This window comes from Carassius auratus, chromosome 48 (genome assembly GCF_003368295.1).
Source record: "Carassius auratus strain Wakin chromosome 48, ASM336829v1, whole genome shotgun sequence".
Classification (NCBI taxonomy): domain Eukaryota; kingdom Metazoa; phylum Chordata; class Actinopteri; order Cypriniformes; family Cyprinidae; genus Carassius; species Carassius auratus.
Window position 1 is genome coordinate 3,443,781 of NC_039290.1, and position 25,004 is coordinate 3,468,784.

The 25,004-nt window shown below is 38.3% G+C and overlaps 2 protein-coding genes across 4 annotated transcripts; both read right to left on the reverse strand.

Annotated features, from left to right (window-relative positions):
- Positions 1-108: 108 nt before the first annotated feature.
- LOC113065538 (ubiquitin conjugation factor E4 B-like) lies at positions 109-18,529 on the reverse strand. 3 transcript variants are annotated; one of them, XM_026236861.1, is made up of 29 exons: positions 18,194-18,529; positions 16,382-16,589; positions 13,853-13,988; positions 13,408-13,495; positions 13,023-13,167; positions 12,715-12,940; positions 11,703-12,083; positions 11,492-11,599; positions 10,394-10,535; positions 9,894-9,994; positions 9,382-9,496; positions 7,454-7,537; positions 7,262-7,318; positions 7,060-7,176; positions 6,861-6,959; positions 6,059-6,172; positions 5,720-5,918; positions 5,487-5,625; positions 4,837-4,936; positions 4,506-4,633; positions 4,300-4,398; positions 3,949-4,184; positions 3,739-3,865; positions 3,477-3,621; positions 2,868-3,002; positions 2,105-2,296; positions 1,802-1,976; positions 1,290-1,436; positions 109-1,152 (listed from the first exon to the last, which is right to left on the reverse strand). In XM_026236861.1, the coding sequence occupies exons 1-29, from the start codon at positions 18,215-18,217 to the stop codon at positions 1,091-1,093; spliced, it is 4,029 nt and encodes a 1,342-aa protein (XP_026092646.1). In that variant the 5' UTR covers positions 18,218-18,529; the 3' UTR covers positions 109-1,090. The 3 variants fall into 3 exon arrangements, with proteins under 3 accessions (XP_026092646.1, XP_026092647.1, XP_026092648.1); XM_026236862.1 differs by lacking the exon at positions 11,492-11,599; XM_026236863.1 differs by lacking the exons at positions 11,492-11,599; positions 11,703-12,083 and having other exon boundaries at positions 18,194-18,525.
- A 957-nt stretch (positions 18,530-19,486) lies between these two features.
- On the reverse strand, positions 19,487-20,918 carry LOC113065343 (retinoid-binding protein 7-like). The gene is made up of 4 exons (XM_026236567.1): positions 20,813-20,918; positions 20,446-20,624; positions 20,088-20,189; positions 19,487-19,980 (listed from the first exon to the last, which is right to left on the reverse strand). Exons 1-4 carry the CDS (start codon positions 20,883-20,885, stop codon positions 19,927-19,929), a joined length of 408 nt encoding a protein of 135 aa, XP_026092352.1. The 5' UTR covers positions 20,886-20,918; the 3' UTR covers positions 19,487-19,926.
- Positions 20,919-25,004: the final 4,086 nt, after the last annotated feature.

A 25,004-nucleotide genomic window follows, 5' to 3' on the forward strand; every position in this document is an offset into this window, starting at 1 on the left:
AACCATATTATTCAATGAACTGAAATCAATCTAGACCTAACAGCTAATGTTTTGCAAAACATGAACAAGTCAGGAAGAGCAAAAACAAAAAAAACGCAACAGCTATCATTGTGTGTGCATTACCATTTATTACAGTTCAAAGAGCTGGGTCCAAAAGAAGTTTGTAGCAAAGGAAGCAAATTCCTGTACAGATAAACCCTTTAAGTCACTGGAAAAACTCTTACATCCAACAACTGGGGTTAATAGTAATAACAAGAGATGATGAAAAATGTTGGGATAACAGAACAAAAAAAACATGATGTACTGGCATTTTTATGACGATCATGTTACAACACAGCTTCACATTCTTTGATTTGATCCTGGGTTTGAGCTCCGATTCAGATTTTAGTCAAATTTTAGTCACACCGTGTACATATGAGATTTCTACGCAAACCAAAATTCTAATACAGAGTCAATAACCATCTGATGCTCCACTGGCATGTGTCCATCAATTTACACCAACATCTATTGTATTTTCTACAAGACAGTCTATAGCTTGTTAATTTGATTACTTAAAATGTGTTGTATTCCTCCATCTGTATAAAATAAAAAGCAGGTTTTTGACTGAACGATAAAACTGCATGTTTACAGCCAATGTTTTGTCATTCTACTTAGAGTAAATAAAAAAAAAAAAAAGGAAATACTGGTGTTACTTAACATTCTTCACAAACATGAAATGGATCCCTTTCCTCAATGTTTTCCCTTACCATGCGATTGACTAAAATGCAATGAGGACAACAAAAACACAAAGGGAAGCAATTTTTTTAATATATCAAAATGTGTTAACTTTTCTGGGTGTGAAACTGTGTGCTCTTTCAGCTTGGTATGTATGTGCAGACATACAAATTCAAAATTAAAATGGTTCAAAACTTTATTTTGTTTCAAATTAAAACCATGAGCCTTTCCAGACAGTGGCTCGATAAGGAGGATAAAAGGAAGGGCAAACAATTTGGGTACTGTCATCTTTTATTTCTCTTTCTCTCTCTTCAGTTCACTTCCAGCGTGGTGGAAACATTTAAACTGCAGGGCAAGCTCGGCTCACTGAGAGAACTCAAGCACGGCCACTCTGCTTCCCTCTCATCCAGGCCTGGATGCGCTCCTTCAGCTCTGGGACTGTGGAGAGGGGGAAAAGTATGGAGTCAGCATTTAACAAACAGTGTAACAATTATAAAAAAATAAAAAGAAGACAAGTCACAGAGTGCATTAGGCAGCAGCGCTGAAAGTCTTTGTAAAGCTGTGTGTGTGGGTACCTGGTTCCAGCATGCTCTCGGTGAGAGGCTGTCTGTTGAAGGGGTCTGTGGGAGAGTTCAGGAGGTGACGCAGAATGATGGATCGATCCATGATGTTGCCAGACGGGAGTTGCACGGGATCAGTCATGAGAGTGTCCATCAGCGGGTCTGTTCAGATAGGATGTCAATGTTTATTGCTCCAATCAACTATTACATTTATAGCTACACTTCCATTTTTGTGTTGTTGTTAGGGTTGTTTTTACGAAATTAACACTTTTATTACTTGCAAGGATGCATGTGATCAATTTTACAAAAAAATATATATATATTAGAATGTGACATTTAGAAATGGCTGATTTCATAATATTACTGTTTTTACATTATTTTAATCAAATAAATGCAGCTTTGGTGAGCATAAGAGACTTGCTTAAGAGCATAAAATTTTTTTTTTTTTAAAAGTATCAAACCCCAAATGCAGTAGCGCATGACTAAAAATATGATGTAAAACAAACTGAGGACTTGACGACATGCACCTTTAAACTCATCCGGGGCATCGCCGTAATCCATCTCAGACTGAGAATTGCGGGCTACTATCTCCTCCACCTTTTCCAACAGAAGCTTGAATTTCTCAATAGCAATGGTGGATTTTATGCCCGCTTTTCTCATTTTTGAAATGACCTCCTCAAACAGCTCCCTGCTGTATGACCGCTAATGCGAGAGAGAGAGAGAGAGAGAGAGAGAAAAACAGGATATTCTATATTTGTCTTGCAATACAGTTAAGCACCAAACAACATTTGCGGTCTAGCCACCAAAGATCTTGGTGAGCAGGTACAGACCTGGTCATCTGCAATGGCTTTAGCGAACCGAGCACAGTCCAGCTGCAGATAAATGTCAGTCAGCTGATCCAGGAGCTTCTTTGGCTCAAAACCATATTTTTCTGGGTTTTCCACCTTCAAGTCTCGACATTTAGGCCCACACAGCTGCTGCAGATTATAATTCAACATGGCAGCCAGACGAGGACCCAGTTCCTGTTCAATAAGACAGAATATACATGATAACAAGAATGTTATAACTTTTGTGCAATTTCAACAGAACCTACAACTATAGTATTTGCTCTATTAATGTCATTAAAAGTGCCCTTTCTCACACCTCCTCTGAATAAACTCAATGTTCTAACCCGGGCAGCAGCTCAGTTTTCCCTGAAGACTATAAATACCTGCAGAGAGCAGAGCGCAGGAGATCCATTTACTGCAAGAAGCAGATTACAGTGCTCATGCTTTTTTCCTTTTAACCAAACCTGAATTCATTAGACTTTGTTAAGCTCTACCTCTTTTGTAGGGGCTTCCTAAAGTGGATCTGTTTGTTGTCGGTTGAAATGTTCCTTAAGTTATATTTCTGACTGTCTGCTTATATAGGTTTATTAAACAGCTTCTACTCATAAACAACCTGTAAAGCTGTTCCTACACTACTGTTCAAAAGTTTGGGGTCCGAATTTATTTTTTATTTTAAAATCTTACCGTCCCCAAAATTCTGAATGTCATCATAATGCCATGGCGTGTTTTTACAGCATGCAAAAGTGTGACATGTTTCTGTACTTACAGGCCTGAGGAAGGGCTTCTGGACCTGTTTGGTGAGGATATGGAACATATCCACGGTCTCTGTGGCCAAAGCCAGGTACGATCGTGATACTCTCTCATCCTGAGTCAGCTGGGACTGGCGGCTCTGCTGCTGCTCCTGAGGATCAAAACATTTCACGTGAAATCAGACGTGATTGGAACTGGAAGACAAAAATTGAATGCAAGTAGAAAGACTGCTGCACAACCATTCCCTTTAAACCTTTAAAGTCCGTGTAAATATTAAATATGTGTTCAGAGAAAAATGTGTCATTAATCCACCCAGCCAAATTTGAGTGATAAAAAAAAAAAAAAAGTACATAAAACAAGTTATCAAATTCTTGAAAAAATAAGCAGCACTCTCTGCTCTCAAACGTCTTTAAAATGTGTTTTCAGCCATACGTTTCTAACATTTATAATGGATTTAGAAACAATTCTCCGAATTACCTTCACACAGACTTTAAAAGTCACTCCCCTTCCTTTTAGCCTTAAAGCTAATGCTTTTCCCCCTGGCACATTAGTGCATTATATCCATTACAATGCAGTTAAAAGGGTAGGTAACTGAATTATTGGTGAAGTTGTGAGATGTGCTGACCCTGGGCAGCTGGTCCCATTGCTCTTTATTCTTCATCTCCTCCTGGATCTCATGGATGCGTTTCAGAGACTCCAAACTCTCGTCCAGCAGAAAAGTTGTATCATTAATTAGCATGTTGATGTAGCGCACAAACTGTTTGCCAGAGCTGCAGAATGAATGCGAGAGACAAAAAAACGTTTTTAAGTTCAAATTTCTGTCACTTAATCGACCTGGGTGACACATCATCAGTCTATGACTATTTCCAACATCACTCAAAACTCACTTGAACTCCTCCAGGAAGGTGCCTTGGTGGTTAATGTTTTGCCATAGGCTTTTGAATATGGTGCTGATGTGGTAACGGATGGTGAACTTGTCATAGAACTCGCTTGTGGCTCCAGTGTGCTCCACATCTAAGAAAACACACCCATTCAGCATAAACAAATCAAAATGGATAGAACAGACTTTAAAAGATATATTTTAGAACCCTTTTCACCGGTGTAAAACTTCATGAGAGCCGGCACAAGCTGATTGATAGACAGTGGGTGGTTCTCCATCATCTCAAAGAATCGCTGAGTGCGCGGTTGCACTGCAGGATTGGTGACAAACAGCACCTCCACCAGCTTGGCGATCAAGTATGGGTTCTTTATGTAATTCTGACTGCTAATGAAGACCACCAGGAAGGTCACAATGTCACCAGTGCATGGCTCATACAGAACCTGTGGAAAGTACCTGAGAGACAAAGGGGAAAAGTGTCAAATTTGACTAAAACCTAAATAAGTAAATGTAACTAAATTTGGATCCTAACAATATAAATGTGCGGACTTCAGCAATCTCATACACTTACTGCACAATAAATAGCAAGAACTCGGCCACATCTTCAATGTAAAACTCTGGCAGTGCTGCAAAGCTTTTAGGGATTTCTGGGTTCAGAGGCAGGGTTACGCTGTAAGGTGATAAAAGACAGGAAACCAGAATAAAACAACCTCTTGACTACAATTTGGCTGAAAGAATGGAAGCGGTATCTGAAGAGGAGATGTAAAGTGAACTGACCCTGGGTAGTCAGGTTCCACCATACGCAAGATGAGCTGGATGACCATACTGAAGAACTGCAGACATCTGCGCAGCAGGTTCTCGTCCAGCAGCCCTGCGTCTGCGCAGGCTTTAGAGCGCACCAGTTTCTGACAATACATTTATTTAATTTTTTTTATTGATTATCGGTTTAATTAATTAGATGGTGCAGCTAATCTTATCAAACAACTAAAGAAGTGTCTTTCTCAGGCATAGTAATAGATAGTTGCTATTTTAAGAAATAAGAGCTGGCACACATTTTCCAGCATAATTTTTTTTTAAAAACACATCTTTAATGGATAACAGTATTCACCTTCAGCTGTGTTTTACATCTCTTCAGCATCTCCCGATGACGACTTGCCAACGGGGAATCCTTCCACTGGTTCTCGCTGTTTTTCAGCTCTTCCACAGTTCTGGAACACACACACACATTCAGCCTTGTGCAAATTACCTCTTCTGACATCTATAAAAAAATAAAAAAGTATTACTGGCCATTCTAAGTGTTATCCCTGCTGTCGACAGCAGGAGTCACTGTGGTTCTGATCGGCCAGGCATCAAGCCAATAAACAATGTGAGCTGCCTTCTGTCTGAATGTGAAGGACCTGATGCAGCACTAAGACCGGAGCTGGTAAATCAGGACTAAGATGACTTTAGAGCTGCTTTACACTGCAAGTAAATACCTTGCACCAGAGACAGTGGGACAGGACAGGATTAGCCCGTCTCAACAGAAAGAGATTAAGGGCTTTTTTACGAAGCCATCTATGATAGCCTATCTGACATAAGCGATGAGGAATCCAAGATGTTCCACTTTGAGAATCACTTTAACTAGCAAATCTTTAAACTTCATTACTTCTGCGGCACTATGTAGCTCTTTGTACTAGTGCACACTTTACAGTGGACCGATACTCAACATGGTTTTGGTAACAAACTGCTCGCTTTTACGACTGAATCTGAGCAAAGCACCTGTTTAGATCCCTGATGGCCCTCAGCCTCCGTATGTAGCGTCGACAGCACGGGAGGATGGACAGATGATGTGCGTGTAGCGTTAAGAAGAAGCACTCTGTAGGGAACTTGGGCTCGGAGAACTTGGATGGGTCTTCATCTGTGGAGAAATGGGAGGAAGGGGACATGGGTTGTCTGAGTCAAACTGAGCATCTAAAGCGATTTGTCTGTCCCAGAGCAGAGCCCACACTCACGCAGCTCAGTGAGCCAGCTCTTCAGGTCCTCCATCGTGGCTTTGAGCCGGGTCTCTTCCGTGCTGACATTCAGCCGACACTTGGGGTGGAAGATGTAGAGAGGATCCACTGTGTCCAGCTTGATCTTCATACTGAGCTGCTGCAGCACCCACAGGAAGTTCATCATGAAGCCGTCTGTGGACACCAGCTTATCATCGGTCTAAAGAAGGAATGCAGGAGAAAATAATCAAAATAAATAAGTATTTTTAGAGTATTTTTGTGCCTTTATGCCAGTTTTCATTCACTAAGAAATTGGCACCATTACTACCTCGATAAGATGGCATACTTGAGCAGACATACCTGGATTTGAGCCTTCTTCACATTACGATTCACCAGAGCTGCCATGTAGCTCAGAGCTGCTTCCCTTGTCTCTCCGTTCAACAAGATATTGTGCAGGATTTTAAACAGATCTCCCTGGAAAACCCACATCAGCACATGCTCAGAATTACAAAATTCACTAAATCTCATTTCAGCATTCTATTTATTTTGTATGTTAATGTGTTCAATGTTCATTTATGTCAATTTATTATATATATATATATATATATATATATATATATATATATATATATATATATATATATATATATATATATATATATATATATAAAACACAGTTTTTATATTTTAAGGATTGATAAACATGCAGTAATATAATAAAAAGTTTTATTAATCATCTGAAAAATACTGAATAATATTCCAAAGCACTTTACATAATACAATTAACATTAAACACACAGAATATGCACAGTCCTCAAAAATTTGGAATTTAGCTGAATGAGACAGTTACATAAGCCCAAGTTTATCTGCATATACTTTTATTTTAGAAAATTACACTAAATAAATTCTTATATATGCATTTTTCACTATGCAGTGCAATTTTGACAAGGTGCATCTTATTTTCCTGAAAATACGTTATATATATTTTTTGATTAAAATATTAAACTAAAGAAATTATACTTTTATAATCATATAAGAAAGACCAAAAACTGAAATAGACAAAATGCCTCCACTTGCACCCCTGCTATATAAAAAGAATATTCCCTCAATATTGGAGCAGCTCATTAAAAATCGATGAGTATGTGATATGATGGCCGCTCACCCTCGCAGACTCCAGATAATGCTGCAGTGACTGGCTGACCACACGGGTGTTCTCCACAGTGATGGCAGGGCCCGAGAAGAACTTGTCTCCCACTTTAGTCTACAGAATAGAAAAATGGACATAAAAATAAACCAATTTTCTCCCGTGATCACTTATCAATGCTTCACTTTGTATCAGCCTCATTTGTGAAATGACTTACATCATCCTCAGCAAACACAGAAAGACTGAAGAATGCGCCGAGAAAGGAGAGTCTTTGAATTTCTCTTCCTGTCCCGGGACTGAGAGGGTCAGGACACCACAATGGCAGAGAGGTGATCTAAAAGTACATGCGGACAGACAGTATTAAAAGTGAACCACATAACCTGACAAGACTTGAATTCGGAAGCTCCTACAAAACCTACCAAATTGCATACAGGGTGAGTCTTCCCAAACTTGATTTCACAGAGCTCAACCAAAGCCTGTAAAACAATAAAATGTCAGTCACAGACACAAAACAAGAGCCTAACAGAGTTTATATAGAAATCAAGGGAGCTTGTTAGGTCCTAACATGCAAATTCAGTTTATATTATGCTTTTAAATAAACAGTTGCTTACCATTAGAGGGAACTTGAAGTTGTCACTGTCAAAAGAACATTCTTTCACAGCTAAAGTGAGCCCTTGAAGAATGGGAACGAAGATCTGAAAGAAAAACAATACTGATCGAGCCAAGACAAAAGTTCGACACCTTTTCTATGAACTAACCTGACTTTCAAACAGCTGACCCCAAGGTTATTTTTAGAATTACAAAGTAACAATATTAATAAAATAACTAGAATTTATTTAAAACGATTTTATTCCCGCTTTTTTTATTCCAGTCTTAAGTGTCAAATCATTCCAATAATATGGTGCTCATGCAACATTTCTTTTTAATACTAACTGTAACCACTTGATATTTTGTGGAAACCGTGATTTTTCTTTTCTTCTCAAAACTCTGTGATGAAAAGAAAATTCAAAAGAACATCATTTATTTGAAATCGAAGTCATCAAATAATTATTTAATTATTGTCACTTTTGATCAATTTAATCTTGCTTAATAAAACTTTATATTCATATTTTTGATTATAAAGTGTCCTTGTGCCATCTTTCTTTAAAATTAAATGCTGATATTTTAATACCTTATGTGCAGTGTCTAAAGTATTCAAACTGGAACCATAAAACCTAATGTGGGATAATTGATCTGGAATAAATAATGATTTTTAAACACTGAGTCATTCTTACAAAAACAAGCAAATGAACCATAAATATGTTTAATAAATGTGTTTAATATACTTTTTTTTTCTTTGAGGTACACTTATAACGTTATCAAGATGTTTACATCAAAAAACTTTAATAGGCACTAACAGGTTATTTTCTGTCCTCTTTTGACCCCCCCCATCGGAACACTCATCAGAAAGCTTTGTTTGAATAGGTGTGCCAGATAGTAGACTCAGAGGTAATACCCACTGCTATGACTGGCTAACAAGTTGTGTATTTTTGACAGCTACATCCTTCACAGATGAATGTGCTTTGTTTGCAAAGTGAACAAAGAACCAAGTTCTTACTGATTCTGTCTGGATCTTCAATAAAAATAAAGTTCACTCCACAGCATCTTATTGTCTTGGGAATATCTTTAGAGTTTAGTTTTATGTAGTCCTGCATTTACCTTCTCTTATTATTTACACTACATGCGCAAATCAGTGGGCGGAGCTAAACAGGCAGTGATGTAGAAGCAGGTGTTGATCATCTTCCATGGAGGCGGGGTTTACCCGCTCTATTACATCATAACGTAGCACATTCAATAAGCTTTGGCAGATTGGCTTCAATAAACTGTTTTAATGGTGTGTTCACACCAAATGCGAAGCAAATATGCCCATTGCTTCCCTCAAACTAGTTTACTCGCGGGATGTTATTCGCATTACTCACGTCATTTTTATTCACGTGAGTGAGGCAAAAAAAAAATCCATGAGTATAGCCATGGTGAGGATAAATACAAATCGTGGCTTTGAACCTGCTGTGGAAGTCCCAAAAACTCTGGAAAGCCAAACACAGACGTGTCTGGGTTCACAGCAAAGAGATGCACACAACTTGAAGTTGTATCATAGATTTCGGGGTTCCCGCGAATGAGTCAGGCGAATTTTCCACTCAAGTTGAAGTTTTTTAACTTGCATGAAAGACGCGATTGAGTGTCATGCATTTTGCATCATTCGAGTCGCCTGGAGCGAATTTGCCCCTATTCGCATCTTTGCATGTAATCTACTCGCGCGAATAATTCAATTCACGTTTGGTGTAAATACACTATTAGACTAACGAGAACGTTTTGAGTTCTAAATCTTACAGGATGCTTTTATAGTGCAATGACCTTTTATTTGTCAAAAGATCAAAGACATTTTATTGGCCACTTTAATACCACTAGGAGTTTGGTATCAATAATAAAGAACTGTTCAGCTTCAAAAGTAAACTGAGACAGCACGCAGCCTGTCTCCATAACCTGCTGCAACTCCCACCTGTTTAAACACATCCTCCTCCTGATGAGTCATGCGCACCAACTCCTGGATGAAGCCGTACGGAAGGTTCCGGCACAGCATGTAGGGAACCAGCAGCGAGGGCTGTAGAGGGGCCCTATTTAAGGGCAAAAAGAGAGAGAAAGGGTGTGGCAACTTTTTCCCTTTTTTGCCTGTAACACGAGTACTAGCATCAGTTGATGATGCTGTAGCCAAGCACCAAATGTGGAGGAGAAAGCTTAACACATGCAGAATGAAGCTTCTTCCTGAAGCCAATTTCTGCATAGACAGACAGCTATTAGTAATGCTTTACATTTAAGAGACATTAATACGGTTCACTTGCACAAACTGTGTAGGATTGCAAAGTGTAATGAAGCCCATGACACCATTTTTTTAAAAAGATGAGCTCTTCAGTTTGGACAACAACAAATTGAATTCCAAAGGTCATAGCTCTAATGTGAAAATCCCTTCAAAAAAGCCTTAAGAATGCATTGAGAAAGGTTGCTGTAACTGACCTGGGCTGTGTGAGGGTACCTTGAAGCACTAGTGCAGCATGGGAAATGCACTGGGAACGAATGTTGCTAAGCAGCTGACTGACTGCTGGCTGGCTGCACATCTGAAAAATACAAGTATATGAATAACAGTCTCTGAACATTGACCAAATACCCTGAGCTTGAAGCTCAAGGTCAACAACTAGAAGTAAAATGGCTGAATAATGAGAATTGTTTTTTCTGTCATTATAATTATATTAGTATTATTATTATTTTTATTATAAATGAGAGTACAACATGAAAAACTCATGCCAAAGATGGAATTACCCTTGGCTTGACAAGACATGTTTTGTCTTTCACTTTCACCTGCTTAACACCTCCACCTCTGTTCTGACCTACTGACAAACACCTTCTGATGAAGGAGTTATTTTCTTGCATGGCTTGTCATACTTGAACATAATTATCTTGCCTGAGTTCAGAATTATTACTGAGGAAATGCGTCCATAATGTTAATCAGCAGTTACCTTCAGGGCCTTCCTCTCTTCCATTCCCACACTGTCAAAACGCTCGATGAGGTAGTTGAGCATCTCCGTCTCTTTACAGGACTCTATGGTAAAGCGGTCGCTACATGAGTCACCAGCCATCCCCCCTCCGGACGCACCCAGGCTAGAGAGAGAAAGAGAGAGTTATGAGGGATAAAAACTCCCTTCAATAAAAGGAGGTTGTAGAGTGTAGATGAACTTTCTGGGGAAAACCTAAACGGAGCAAATAAATGACCAAAACCACATAGCTTTAGCCACCCAGGAAATGTCTTTCATCATTAAATGTTCCTCTTTTCAAAATAATTATCTTGGGAACAGCAGTGCATCAGACATAAATGAAGGTTTATCTCCATTTCAAGCAATGGTTAGAACAAACTACGCCCCACAATGCAAAAAGCACAAAGATATTTCCAGGTTTTCACATGAATGTAGATACATACAATTGTGATGTGGTAACATGCATTTCTAACTACCTACGGGTGTGATTTGACTGAATGGAATTTAACATGTTGGAATCAGTTTACACCTGTATTTAGCACCAGCCATTTGTCACTCGATCTCCTAAGTCAGACGTAATACCACGTGTAAATGACGGCAAAACGCATGACAAGAGGACAACAAAAGCAGGCTATAATACTTGCGCTCGCCCCTGCAGGTCTTTGGTCATGAGACAGCATGCATTAGTGAACTCTAGGGTGAGAAAACACTCCACAGCAGGCTTCTGGCTCTCATTAGTGCTGTTACACAGTCTGCATTGCATTATCCGAACACCACCCGACAATCAGTCCCCCACCATCACGGCTGTCCAGCACACACGTCCTGTGTGGGAGTTTTCAAGGTCTGCTGGCTCACATTTCTGCTGCGAGCTTAACGGGTCTAACAAATCCTTGTGCAATGAACACGATTCCAGCTGACAGCAAAGCTTTGTCCACATAAGAAACACTGAATCAACTGATCAAGTATCACATGATCAAACTCCACTATTTGGTTTCATTCTGAGGTGCCGACATTGGGCACAGCGGGCTGTTGTTAGTGGCCAGGCAGCACGCTGAAGCATGCAACACGCGTTGGCACTGATACCTGGACCCAAACGGAACCCCTGAAAAATCCTCATCTTCCTCTTCCTCCGGCTCTTCATCACTGCTGTCCTGAGGCAAGTCGGACAGGCCGAAAAAGAGGGAGAAAGGGCTGGTGTGGCCGCGGTGTGTGAATGGAAGCAGACAGATAGACTGAATGAAAATTTAAAGCCTACAAAGAAGCAACTTCACATCTAACAGGGTGAGAAAGGTACCTAGACGGCATCCGGGTGGCTAGCCTAGTCCTTCTGGGCACAGTGCTGGGGGAGCCGGGGTAAGGCATGGAGGAGTCGGTGCTATGGTGTCTTGGGGAAGGGCTGGAGGGTACACCTGAAGTTGTAGGGGGCGTAAGCATACCAGATTGAGAAGCTCTTTGGCTTGGGCTTATGGGGATGGACGAGCTAAGGGAGTAGGGCCTGTATCTCTGGGAGATGGGCAGAGGGGTGGATGGAGAGGGAAGTAGAAGGCTGGCGGGAGGGCGAGAGGCGGGAGGACTGGGGGGACCCGGGTGGGCGGCCGCAGGAGCCAGCGGGACAGATGGAGCACTCATTCTGGCAGAGCTCAGAGCGAGTGGGTTTGGGCTACAACCGTAAAGACTGAAAACAACAAAGACATTGATGAAAATGAAGGCAGAAACACAGGAAGAGGAGGAAATTTAAAGAGAATTTAAGAATGTGAGACAAAGGGGTGGAGGTGGATATGTGCACTGGCGGCCAAACGTTTGGAATTATTACAATTGTTTTTATGTCTGTGAAAGGAGTCTCTTCTGCCCACCAATGCTGAATGGTTTGTTAAACATACAGTAAAAAAAGTAATATTGTGAAATATTACAATTATTTAAAATAACCTGTTTTAATATATTCTTAAAATGCAATTGCATTCTGTGATGGCAAACCCCATTTTTAGCAGCTATTACTCCTGTATTCAGTGTCATATGATCCTTAGAGAATCTTTCTAATATGATATATGAATAGTAATGCTTGCTGGAAATTCAGCTTTGCCATCACTAGAATAAATTACATTATTTTAAAAAAATACATATTTTAAACAGTAATATTTTTTTTTTTCAGTTTTAAATGCATATTTGAAAATACACTCAAATAAATGCAGCCTTGGTGAACTTCTTTCAAAAACATTTAAAAATCGTAATCATTCCAAACTTTTGGCCACCATTGTAGGAGGCTACATCATTTCTTTTAAAAGGAGAAGTTGTCAAATCACACTTGCCTGGAAAGAGAGCTGGCACCGAATGAACCAGCGCAGGGCATCATGGGACTGCCGCTCTGGCTGGAGGGTGGGACGAGAGTCAGGTGACGGTCCGGGGACCTGGCAGCAGTGATTGGCTGAGATGTGGCAGTCAAGCTGGCGAATGGGTTACAGTCACGCGAACGGGTGGACATCATGAGAGCCTCCATTAAAATCTGTCCAATCAGGTCTCTGAAGTCAGAGTAAACTAGAAGAAGAAATCACAATGCAATTCAATTACAGAGAAATCAGTATTCTCTCTTACACCCTCTGTTGCCTTCTCTCCATACCATCCCTAGGGTTCTTCTGGAATTCAGCAGCAAGTGAGGGGAGGAAGATGACATCACGGTCCTGCTCCTTCCAGGAAACACGCAAGATCTTACAGATAAGGTGCAAAGCCTGCTCTTCAGAGACGTCAGAACTGGATGAAGAATCCTGCAAGTATTAATCCAGCAAATTAACTTATAAATACTTAATCAGTGGCTCTCAAACATTGTGAGTCCCGCACAAACACATTGTTTACTGGTATCAGATTTTGGATATTGTAAATGTATGTTGAAATAGTAGATTACCTTTGCTATCATTCAAGATTTGATTGCATTATTAAAAACACCAATGCCAATAGCATGCCACTTATCAGTTATAGGCCATAAAATGAAAATTGCATCTTGTTACCTTTTCAGCCAGGTTCCTTTTCTCTCTGCGATCGCTGTCTTCCACCTCCATATTCTCAATTCCTGAGTCCACATCTACTTGGGACATGCTGAAGACCACAAAGATGATTCAACTCTTGAATTGTCAAACAATATAACTTAAGTACTGCATGTTATAAAAGTACAATGGAAGATACAAAAACTGTGTGCCTAATGATAGAGAGGGTTATCTTAATATATAAACTTCCAGCTGTATTTATTTCTTTTTATATGCACTGGAATTACATGGCTGGAGTACAAAAGCATTTGCAATCCAACAGTAGAGAGATTCTGCAGTGAGATCTATGGCCTTCAGCAAGTGAGAAACAATAGTTGGTCTCCAGCACAATCTCAGTTTGAGCTCTTACATCATGCCCTATCTTTGATTAGGAGTTCAGAGAGGACAAAGGTTCACAGCTGTCTCTCACCTCTTCTCGCAGGAGGCTGTGTCAATGTCCATGCTCTGGGAGCGGGACAGGGATTGGGACTGTGTCTCCAGACTGTTGGATGGAGAGCTGGAGAGAGAGCTGACCCCCTCGCTGCTCTGGCTGCGGCAAGCAACCCCTACGGTAATGGAAAGCACAAAAGGAAGTACTGTGTTTAAGTACAAACCTGTGGATTGTGTCATGGAAAAAAACTGGCTAAGCCTTAATGCTCAAGAAAAACTTTCTAAAAACTGTCATGGCTGGAAAACAAACCACATAATTAAAGTTCAGCTAAAGAACATTAATTCTGAACAATCAAACATTCTATGTCCTTCGATGAAAATCTCTCTAAATTTCACCAAATCTTCCAAGGTTTACAAACACAGAAAACATGCATAGAGTCAGAGAAAAACTAAATCTGCATCAGAAATTCTTGAAGCACACACCAGTGCAGCACAGTGATTCAATGTAAATTTAAAAACAATACATCAATTACTTTTAACGGGGTGTTGTTAGGATTTTTGTTGTTTACATTTTGAATTTTATTTTTAAATAATAATAATACTAGTTAACCGGCTTGTTGATATATAATCACAATATTTTGGCCAAATTGTGCAGCCCGAACACAATTTATTTTTGCTAATTTTAAGTCACAATCACAAATTTTATCAGAAAAACAACAAATGCAATTACATTTTTTTCACCAACTCATGCAACCCTATTACATGGGCAAAATCCACCCACTTCAACTAGAGTTCCCACTTTCATGAATTTGACATGAGGGCAGAAGATCTCCTCAGATATCTTTGCATCACCTTCAGGGTTGGTCATGTGAATTTGCTGTGCTGACCAAGAGAAAGCTGCTTGGTTTAAAAGTGACTTCTGTTTCAGCTGTGATTCATATATTGCTACACTATTAACAATGACCTTTTTTTGGTCAACAGATTTTCCGTAAAATTGAGCTTATCTGACCGCACCTTAAATGTGCCTCCTATTCAATTACATTACAATGCAAGAACATGCCCTAATGAAATAACTGCAGTCATTTAATACTCTGAGTTTGAGGTTAAAAACAAACCAAACCAGAAGGTTTAAAGGATATTAATAGAGGAGTGAATGCACTGGACCTGATTTCTGTCTTATGACTGATCACATCTCAGTGCTGTATGTTCCAGAAAGAAGCTACAACAAAGAGCAGACTTGTGCTAGAACAGCTTTTTTTTTATGTAACTGTGGATATTGTGTGTTTAAAGACCTGGAATAATGTGTGTCAGTGGACACAGGGCATTGTTGTTTCCAAAGACAACACACACCAGCTCAAAGCATTCGATTTCGCAAGACTCCAAGGTAATTAAGCATGCAGTCATAAAGACTTTAATTGAAATGCTTTTTAAATGAACCGCAGAATAGTGCCAAAAACCAAAAACGAGCAAAACTTGTTTTGATCTAATGTGTGATCATACAAACCAAAATGAATGCACTGGAGAATAAGAAACAAATTAGCATCATCCAAAATCAACCAATACAGCTTCATTTGAAAGTCTCAATAAATAACACAGCCTGAAATTACAGACATTTACAGCTCATCTATAAAATAACGAAGACCAAAGGTTCTTACACTGTAAAAATTAAAACTAAAGAGGAACTTTACCACGATGCACACTGACATTTAACAAAAAAAAAAAAGACTACGGCACCACAAAATCAAAACCGAGTCATCGGCCTTGCCTGCCCATGTGGCCTTATTTAAACCCAGGCCAAGGCTGTGCCTCCTCCATGACTGTGCACTTTCACCACAAGAAGAAGCTGCGAGCCTAAAATCACTTACCTTGATATCAACACTGATTAAATCATTAGTGTAGTACAAACAGCTAAAACTGTAGCTTCGTCAACACAGGACTACATATAGACCACGTAGATCCTCAATACTATTAGACTAGTCATTTTATCCTCAACATTTTATACTAAGACAAGATTACAGTCATAGTTATATGTAATTACAATTAATCTACAAAGGGCTTCATGTACAGCTCACATCTGTCAGCTCAAATGCAATATGTGTCCATTAAATACCCAACATTTACAATTAATAACATTGAAATGAATGAATAAAATTGAAATTAAAGCATATATTGATCCAGTCAGGTGTAATATAAAAACCATGTTTTATGCTTTGCAAATTGCCCTGAACAGAAAGGCTTTATCTGAAAACAAACAATCTGCTTTGCATTTTTAATAATGAAAATTAGGGATATCCACTTGTTATGAAAGCAAGTCTATAACATTTAATTCTCTCAAATATACATTATCGTTCAAAAGTTTGGGGTTAATAATATTATTGGTTTTTTTGTCAGTGATAATGCAATGTTTTTATCAAAAATACATTTAAAACGGTCAAATTGTGCTACATTATTACTGAATTTTCAGCAGCCATTACTCATTCTAATATGCTGATTTGCTGTTGACATTCTAAGTAGATGCATCCTTACTGAATCTTTTTGAATGATAAAAACAGCACAGCACAGCACTTACCCGAGGCCCCCATAGGAGAGGTGGCAGGGGTGACATTTTGGGCATTTAAGCCCAAAGTGTGAGCTGGAGCTGGTGGGACAGGCTGTGACGAGGCCCCGGAGGGCCCTGGCAAGAATCCTGGGGGAGTCTCTCTCTGTGGAGATGTCAAAGGGGTGCTGGGCTGTGACGTCTGCCCTCCAGCTAACCGGGCCAGTCGCCTTCTACGGATCTAAACAAGGCAGATTAATTACAATTTAATCTAATGGCTAATCAATAATGAGCAACAGTTTACAGTCTGATGACCTCAACTGCTCTTATTTGGCAAATACAAGGGAAGACCCTTAAAAGCAAAAAGGGAATTTCTATATATTATTTCACACATGCTTTCAAAGCAAATCAAACAGTAGTATGTTTTCAAAGTCCTAAAGGCATCCTTATTTTCAGCAGCAGTGACAAATAATGTCGATACAGTGGATGGAGTCATTTAAGCTGGAGAAGGCCTCAGTTTTTTCACAGCAAATACTGTCAGTGAAATGGCAAGGAAAGGCAAAGCGCATGACTGAATGAATTCAAGCAAAGGTGCAAAAAAATTTCTGAATCAGCAAAGGATTATTAATCTCAGTTCACAGACATAATGCTCCTGCAGCTCACATGTATTAATTTCATATTTACATGGAATAATTGTAGCAAAACAGAATAAATGCATTATTAATCAATATAGCAGCTTATTTTGAAAATGTCTTAGATCTTAATGGCTGACATTAAGATCTAAGATAAATGACTGACATGCATGAATTAAAACTCGAAATGGTTTTATTTATCCATTTTATAAATCTATATCCTATTTTTGATAAATAAATAATTATTTTAAAACAATAGAAGGCAGCTGATGAAAAAAAAGGCTTGAACCAGTTTTAAGATTGCTGGTCTCCTCAGAGCTGGGCTGAGTTTGGTCTTATTTTACAGCAGAACAACTAAACACAAAGCCCTGTCTGTAAATGCCCACCAGTGTCATACAGCACAAACAACCAGTGCCAAATAATGCTATCCAAAACTGAAACCAAGAGCTTTATGGGATTAAATGCACTTACAATAAATATTACCATAAAACACTACGTTTTGTCGAGTTAGACCAAAGGTTTTAAGCTTCAACAGCTGACCCATGATCAATATACTGACCTGACGCCTGACAAAAGCTTGTTGCGCAGGATTTCAGTCTCTAAACCACATGCCATTTAATCAAAAGCATAGCCATTGCAAAGTTAACCTTGATAATTGCACATTTTATCACGACTGTAAGTTAAATTGAGCAAACATTTGGTCCAAAATGATTTAATTTCTTCACACGACAGTCTTTCAGCCATTTTGGATTCCCAGTGAAGAAAAGCTTCACAAAAGAAATGTTAACTTGTCAACTGGTTACACGCTCCCCAGCGAATGAAAACGATAAAGGATGTTATTTTAATTTTGAAAATAAAAAAATCAGGTGATAAGAGACTTGTAGCAGATGCAGATTGTCAAACGTATCACTTGCTAACGAGCTGACTGGAAATAACCTCCATATTCGCATTTCATTTCGCTTCTATATCGACACTTAAGTGGCTGAAAACGAGATTCAGAACCTAGCCTCTTTTTTAATGCGAAATAAATGTAATCTTGATACACTGAGCTGTTGGTTAGCCGGTGTCCTGTTAGCTTATCCCACATTACTGCGATTGAAAATGTGACAATGACAAGCCAATAAGCATTTAATAAAACCCCAAAACATAACAGTCATGCTATCAGAGAAGCCGTTTCGACTGGAAACAAATTACACTGTGGAAACCTCCTTACCTCTTCAGGACTGAGCTGCTCCATCGCCTTTCTTTTAATTTTCAGCTTAATTATGTTGCTAGCCAGTCAGCTAGCTTCCTTATAAACACCAAAAGTGCATAGTATGAACCATAAAACAAATATCAATGTGCTGTGATTGTCTAATTTAAATCTTTATATTAAAACATCAAACGCGCGTGGCCGATTATTTTTCCGATATGGAAGGGTTATACTCGGTTTCTATTAAGAATGAAACAAACACAAAAGTATTATTCGTCAAAACACCGACGCGGCCATTTTGGATCTGGAGTCACGTGACGCGAAATCGACACATTCCAGGCTGCGGCAGTTCAGGAAACTGATTTCACTGCTGAGGCGACCTCAGACTTGTTTTCTTCAGAATCAAGAGCCAGCTGCATAAACATAGTCACTATGATAAGGGACTGTGTCTTAAGAACTAGTTTGAATAACTAGCAGTAAGTCAAAGGGTAATCAGTGTTACTTTTCAGATTCAAATTAGGCCAGTCTACCTTTTTGTAAAAGTTTTGGCCACTCTTGAAGAAAATAAATTAGATGACAAACTTTTTAAGACTAGTCTTAGCAGCTTATGCAACCACTCCCAAGTCTTATTAGGTGAAATGAATGGCTATGCATATATCCTATATTATCTATATAGTTATTAGATAGCTTAAAAATGATTAATAATGGCAGCAATTCTATTCACGCTTGAATAAATAGTATATTGCATCTTTTGGACTTAAGTGATGCAGCAGTTCTTTTTTGCTTCATATCTTTATCTGTTAAATGTTCTTTATATAAAATGTGTTATCTTTCTGAATAATTTGTTGATTGATCATTCCCAGGAAAAAGACGCTACAAACCAAGGGGTTGACAATAAGAACACAAAGTACTGGCTCTTTTTCATTACTCTTTATATACTACTCTTTTTTTTTTTCAAAGTATATTAATAATTTGTTTTGTATATTGGCTAAATGAGCTGTTTGTATTTGTTGTTGTTGATTTAAAAAGAGAGATGATAAATGATTTGTTGATTGTAATTCCTTATAAAAAAAGACATTGAATCTCAGTATTGGCAAATAAACACACAAAGTATATAATATCTTGTTTCGAATTGTATTGCACAATAAGGGACATTCAAGTAATTAAACACAGTGAGTGTTGAATTCAAGTAACTGAATGAGCTCAGTGTGTATATTTAGATGTCACATACATAAACAACAAAAAAATGTAAATCTGAACAAAATTATTAAATCAACCAGTATATATATATATATATATTTGTATTCAAAAAGAGGCATGGTCCTTAATTAGTCATATTCTGGTGAAGTAATGATTCTGGCATGCAGAAATACAGAAGCACATTACACGTTGCTAAATGTCTTTGAATGTGGTTCTTGTATTACATGTAAACATGATTGGGCAATATTGGCACAACTATGGACAGCATACAGTGTTACCAGTGGATAAACTGCTGCTGACCTGAGTTCTGTTTGTTCATGGTCTTATGGCGCCCTCTAGCGGCACTATAAATCACCCTCCTAAACACTCTGGCTCAACACTCTGCAGTGCAAGCCTCTCACTGAATGCAGCTGATTAGTCAGGTTTTGAAGCACAAGTTGACACTCATGGTTCTCCTTCCCTCATATTCCTCTAACTCTGAAGTGAGTTTAAAGTGTAAACAGCTTTGTTTACATCAGTACACCTTTTCTTGCAGTAAACGTCACTGCAGGGCCTCAAACAACCCGTTTGAAAACTTGTTTGCAGACTTGATCTTCACAGTGCAACTCCTATAAAGGGTTGAGAGGTGTGATTATTAGTGAGGTGATTAATGAAATCAGTTCATTGACGTGTATCACCGATATTTATAGTGTAAGATGCTTAATTTCACAATTACCAAATGGAGTTTGTCGTCCTCTATCCAGTGTGCCCAACCTCTGTTCTTCTTCTCGCCTTTTTGAACGCACACCAACTTGTTCCCCTCCCATGCCACCAGAGACTAGAGAAATAGATTAAGGTTTAATTTAAAACAGTGCATTAGGTGCATCCTCCATATTGTCTTAAAAGCCTAAAAGGCTTTAGTGTTCTTGTGCTATAAGACTGTCAGTTTTCTTCCATGAAATGTTCTATTAAATGTCATCATAGATATAAAAGAATAAATAAACTAACATTTCATTTTACCATGTCCTTGTCACATGCTACATGTAGACTTCTTAATTATGTGTTGCAATATAATGATAAAACTTTGCAAGTACCTTGCAGTGTCTCTCATCCAGTCCCTTGGTGAACTCTTGAAACTCCTCATTGACTCTGAAGGAGAAAGTGTAGTTTCTGAAGGTGCTGAGAGTCTTGACGACATATTGATCCCCCACCTGCTCGATCACTTTACGATGTTTTATCTTCAGGGCGATCTTGCGAGTGTACAGACTTATCCCTGTGAGAAGACAAAGTAGTTTAGGACCTGTTACTCCTGACATGCATTAAAAACAAATGGAATGGTTTACACATAATATAATATAATATACATACAATAAGAAAAACATAACTATAAGATATATAAATCATAGCAACAGAATAACAAATAATTATCCATTTCAACAGGTAACAAAAATGGACTCTTACCTAAAGCAATCATGTATCCCTCTAAGTTGACATTGCTCACCATGTCCCACGAACCACAGAGGCTTACAGGCATTGTGTTAACCGTCTCCTAATTATTCCAGTAGAAAACAATGTACAAGGTGTGACAGACAGAACGATTCCCAGCACTTATATGTGTTGAGAGCTGAGTGGGCGGTTCCTCGAATTCCACGTATTCTAATTTGCACGTTGTCAACACTTCAAGGTCATGCCTTATGTAAAGTGAAACATTTCTGGCAGGTGTTTATGTACAAATACTTTGCCAAAACACACCATTTAACATAGTACTAACTGTTCAGACGATAAGTTAGTCATAAAATACAATGTTTGATGTATGATTCAAATATGCAGTATAACTATTACGAAGTCCTTAAATGTCATCCCATAAGATGGTCACACACTAAGCTTTTCTCTCATTAACTTCGTTTGCATGCCTTCCATTTTTCTGGTCTTCCTTGTAATTTGAACAAAGGTTTCTTTGCAGCAGCGGCAAGAAAAAAAAATTCCATTGTTATCTTATGATCGATCCCACATTCGACAACATCATCACATGAGTGCCACAAAACGAAACAATTGCGCACTTGAAGTTACTGTGAATTTCTTAAAAGATGATAAATTTAGAGACCGAAACTCACTATTTCTGAGCACATGTGGATAATTGTGTTAACTAAAACGGAATTAAAGGAAAACTTTTCAAATCCATAAAAGCTTCATTCGTCTTCGGAACACAATAAGATATTTTGGATGAAAACCGGGAGGCTTGTGACTGTCTTATTGACTACCAAGTAAATTACACTGTCAAAGTCCAGAAAAGTATGAAAGACATTGTCAGAATAGTTCATCAGTGGTTCAACCGTAATGTCATAATGCAGCAAGAATACTTTTTGTAGGCGAATAAAACAAAAATAATAACAATTAATCTCCTCTGCGTCTCTCCGCATTACCGTAGCGAATAAAGTCGTTATTTTTGTTTTCTTCACGTACAAAAGGTATTCTCGTCACTTCATAACATTACGGTTGAAACACTGATGGCAGATGGACTATTCTGACGATGTCTTTCATACTTTTCTGGACCTCGACAGTGTCATTTACTTGGCACTCAATGGGACAGACACAAGCCTCCCGGTTTTCATCCAAAATATCTTAAATTGTGAAGACGAACAAAGTTTTTACAGGTGTGAAATGACATGGGGGTAAGTGATTGACAAAATGTTCATTTTGGGGTGGAGTAGCATATCCCTTTAAGTGATACTCTGTGGATAAAATAAATCTATTTAAAGCCTATTATAGTGAATAGTCTCTTTAGGCTTAAGAGCTCTTTTATAAATCACATGACTGATTAAACAAATTTGATCACAATAACGAAAACTACAAAGTGTCAATTGTGACTTGGAAGTGAATATTACACTTGCTAATATATTTTTATTATATGCAAATGTAATCAATCATGGTGAGAGACAATCTGTGAAAGACCAATTCATTTAGTAAATGGGTGATTTAAACTCTTTCAGTCATGAGTTTTGTGAGTCAGGGAAACTCACGTAAAGTCTATTTCTTGTTACTATTTATAAATATTTGCAGGTCACAAGAACAAGTGTCTGAGGGAGAAAGATGATGACGGATAAGACTTCCGCGGAAAACAAACTACTCCTGGGAATTCCCACTTTTATTAAATGTAGGCGTGGAAAAACAAATGGCTTCAGAAATCAGCACTGATCTAACAGGTTTTCAGATTATGATCATGTTGTAATGACGAAAAAGCTTGCTGTCAGCAAAAATGTTAGCACTGAAAACTCAGATGAAGGTCATTTAAATGCTCAAGAGCAAATATTTTCCCTTGTTTATTTGTCAGATAAATGTCACTGAGTAAAGCAAACCTTCACAATGACCCTAAACACTTATGCAAACATGTTTTATAGAGATGTAATGAAAAAGTTGAATTATATAATGAAAAAGAGAAAATTACAATTCTAAACAGGGTCTCCATTTATTAGCACTCAAACGGCAGAGTGTCTATTGCTCTAAATATTAAAATGACATTTTGTATACAGTCATGGCCAAAAGTTTTGGCAGTGAGATAAATTTTATGATTCGCAAAGTTTGCTGCTTCGGTATTTGCAGATTATTTTCCACATTGGTATACTGAAAAACAATGATAAGCATACCATAAGTTTTGAAGATGTTTATTGGCAAATATATATATATATATATATATATATATATATATATAGTACAGTACAGTACAGTACAGACCAAAAGTTTGGACACACCTTCTCATTCAAAGAGTTTTCTTTATTTTCATGACTATGAAAATTGTAGAGTCACACTGAAGGCATCAAGGGCTATTTAACCAAGAAGGAGAGTGATGGGGTGCTGCGCCAGATGACCTGGCCTCCACAGTCACCGGACCTGAACCCAATCGAGATGGTTTAGGGGTGAGCTGGACCGCAGACAGAAGGCAAAAGGGCCAACAAGTGCTAAGCATCTCTCGGGGAACTCCTTCAAGACTGTTGGAAGACCATTTCAGGTGACTACCTCTTGAAGCTCATCAAGAGAATGCCAAGAGTGTGCAAAGCAGTAATCAAAGCAAAAGGTGGCTACTTTGAAGAACCTAGAATATGACATTTTCAGTTGTTTCACACTTTTTTGTAATGTATATAATTCCACATGTGATCATTCATAGTATTGTTACCTTCAGTGTGAATCTACAATTTTCATAGTCATGAAAATAAAGAAAACTCTTTGAATGAGAAGGAGTGTCCAAACTTGTGGTCTGTACTGTATATAAAATGAGTCAATATTTGCAGTGCTGACCCTTGTTCTTCATACAGTAACTTCTACAATTAGCTTTGGCATCCCAGCTAGGACTGTTATTGTTCTAAGAGTGTTCAGAGAACATTAATCTATGTTCTGGTAATGTTTTCAGCTGCAAGTTGTATTTTAGTTCCCAGAATATTCTCCTAAAAGGTAGTATAACATTCTCTAAAAACATTCTGTTTATTGTTTATTAATAACATTATTAGAACATTATACTGTAACATTAATAAAGATTTAAACTCAAAACTTTCCATTAGACATTGGATGTGGACTCAAATGTTGCTTAGATGTCAAATTATGGTCGAAAGTAAAAACCCAACCTTTGTTTGATGAAGCAAAAGGTCTTATTGAGATTAACAGTCGTTTAGTTGTTGATGTCTGATCTTCACAGTGCAACTCCTATAAAGGGTTGAGAGGTATAATTATTAGTGTGGTGATTAATGAAATCAGTTCATTGATGTGTATCACCAACAACTAAAGTAATAGTTTTGTCACCATTATGGTGATAAGTGTTTGCTTTAGTTGGGCAATTTGACTTGACGTTTTGATGTTTTTCTCTAGCTGTTGATGCCATTTTTGTCATGGCCAAAACATTAAGAGAACATGTGATTAAATGATGCTGGTTTCTTGCTGATGGTTCGTTATCTGGCTCGGCTCGGCGTTCATCTTCAGTTCTCTCTTCACAGCAGTTCAGTCAGTGTACTGTTTGAGTAAAATGAATTACTCCCGGAGATTGGTTTGTTTTAACTCAGAGGGAGTGTCAGCCATATTAAAAAAGTTAACAGCTGAAGTCATTTGTGGATTAATGCGTATTGGAGACACGAACAGTTTAAAATGATTCAGTTCGATTTGGTGAATTGGTTCAAAAAGATCCGGTTACATCGAATGATTTGTTCGCGAACCGGATATCCAGACTGCTTTGTTTTGAACTCTCTCACAACAGACACGTAAGAGAAGACGATGCGATCTTAAACGGTGTTCCAAAGATAAACGGAGGTTTCACGGGTTTGGAACGACATGAGGGTGAGTTATTAATAACATAATTATGATTTTTGGATGAACTAACACTTTAAGAGCAGGCAATAAAATTAAAGGCTGATGTGCCCTCCAGACAGTAGAGAAACAATGTACAGTGAGTTATATTTATGAGTGTTTACACAGTTCAGTTCAGCGCAATCTGCATCTCTCAGCACTGTCTGACAGCATTCCTTTGCTAGTAGAACACTTTGAAGCAAATGCGTATTATTTTAATACGAAATTGCAAGCTCCAATCTGATTGGCTGGCTTTACGCGGTGTAAGAAGTGAAAATTGAAACTACTTATGAAGAGGAACAGGTGAAATGCTTTTTGAGAACAG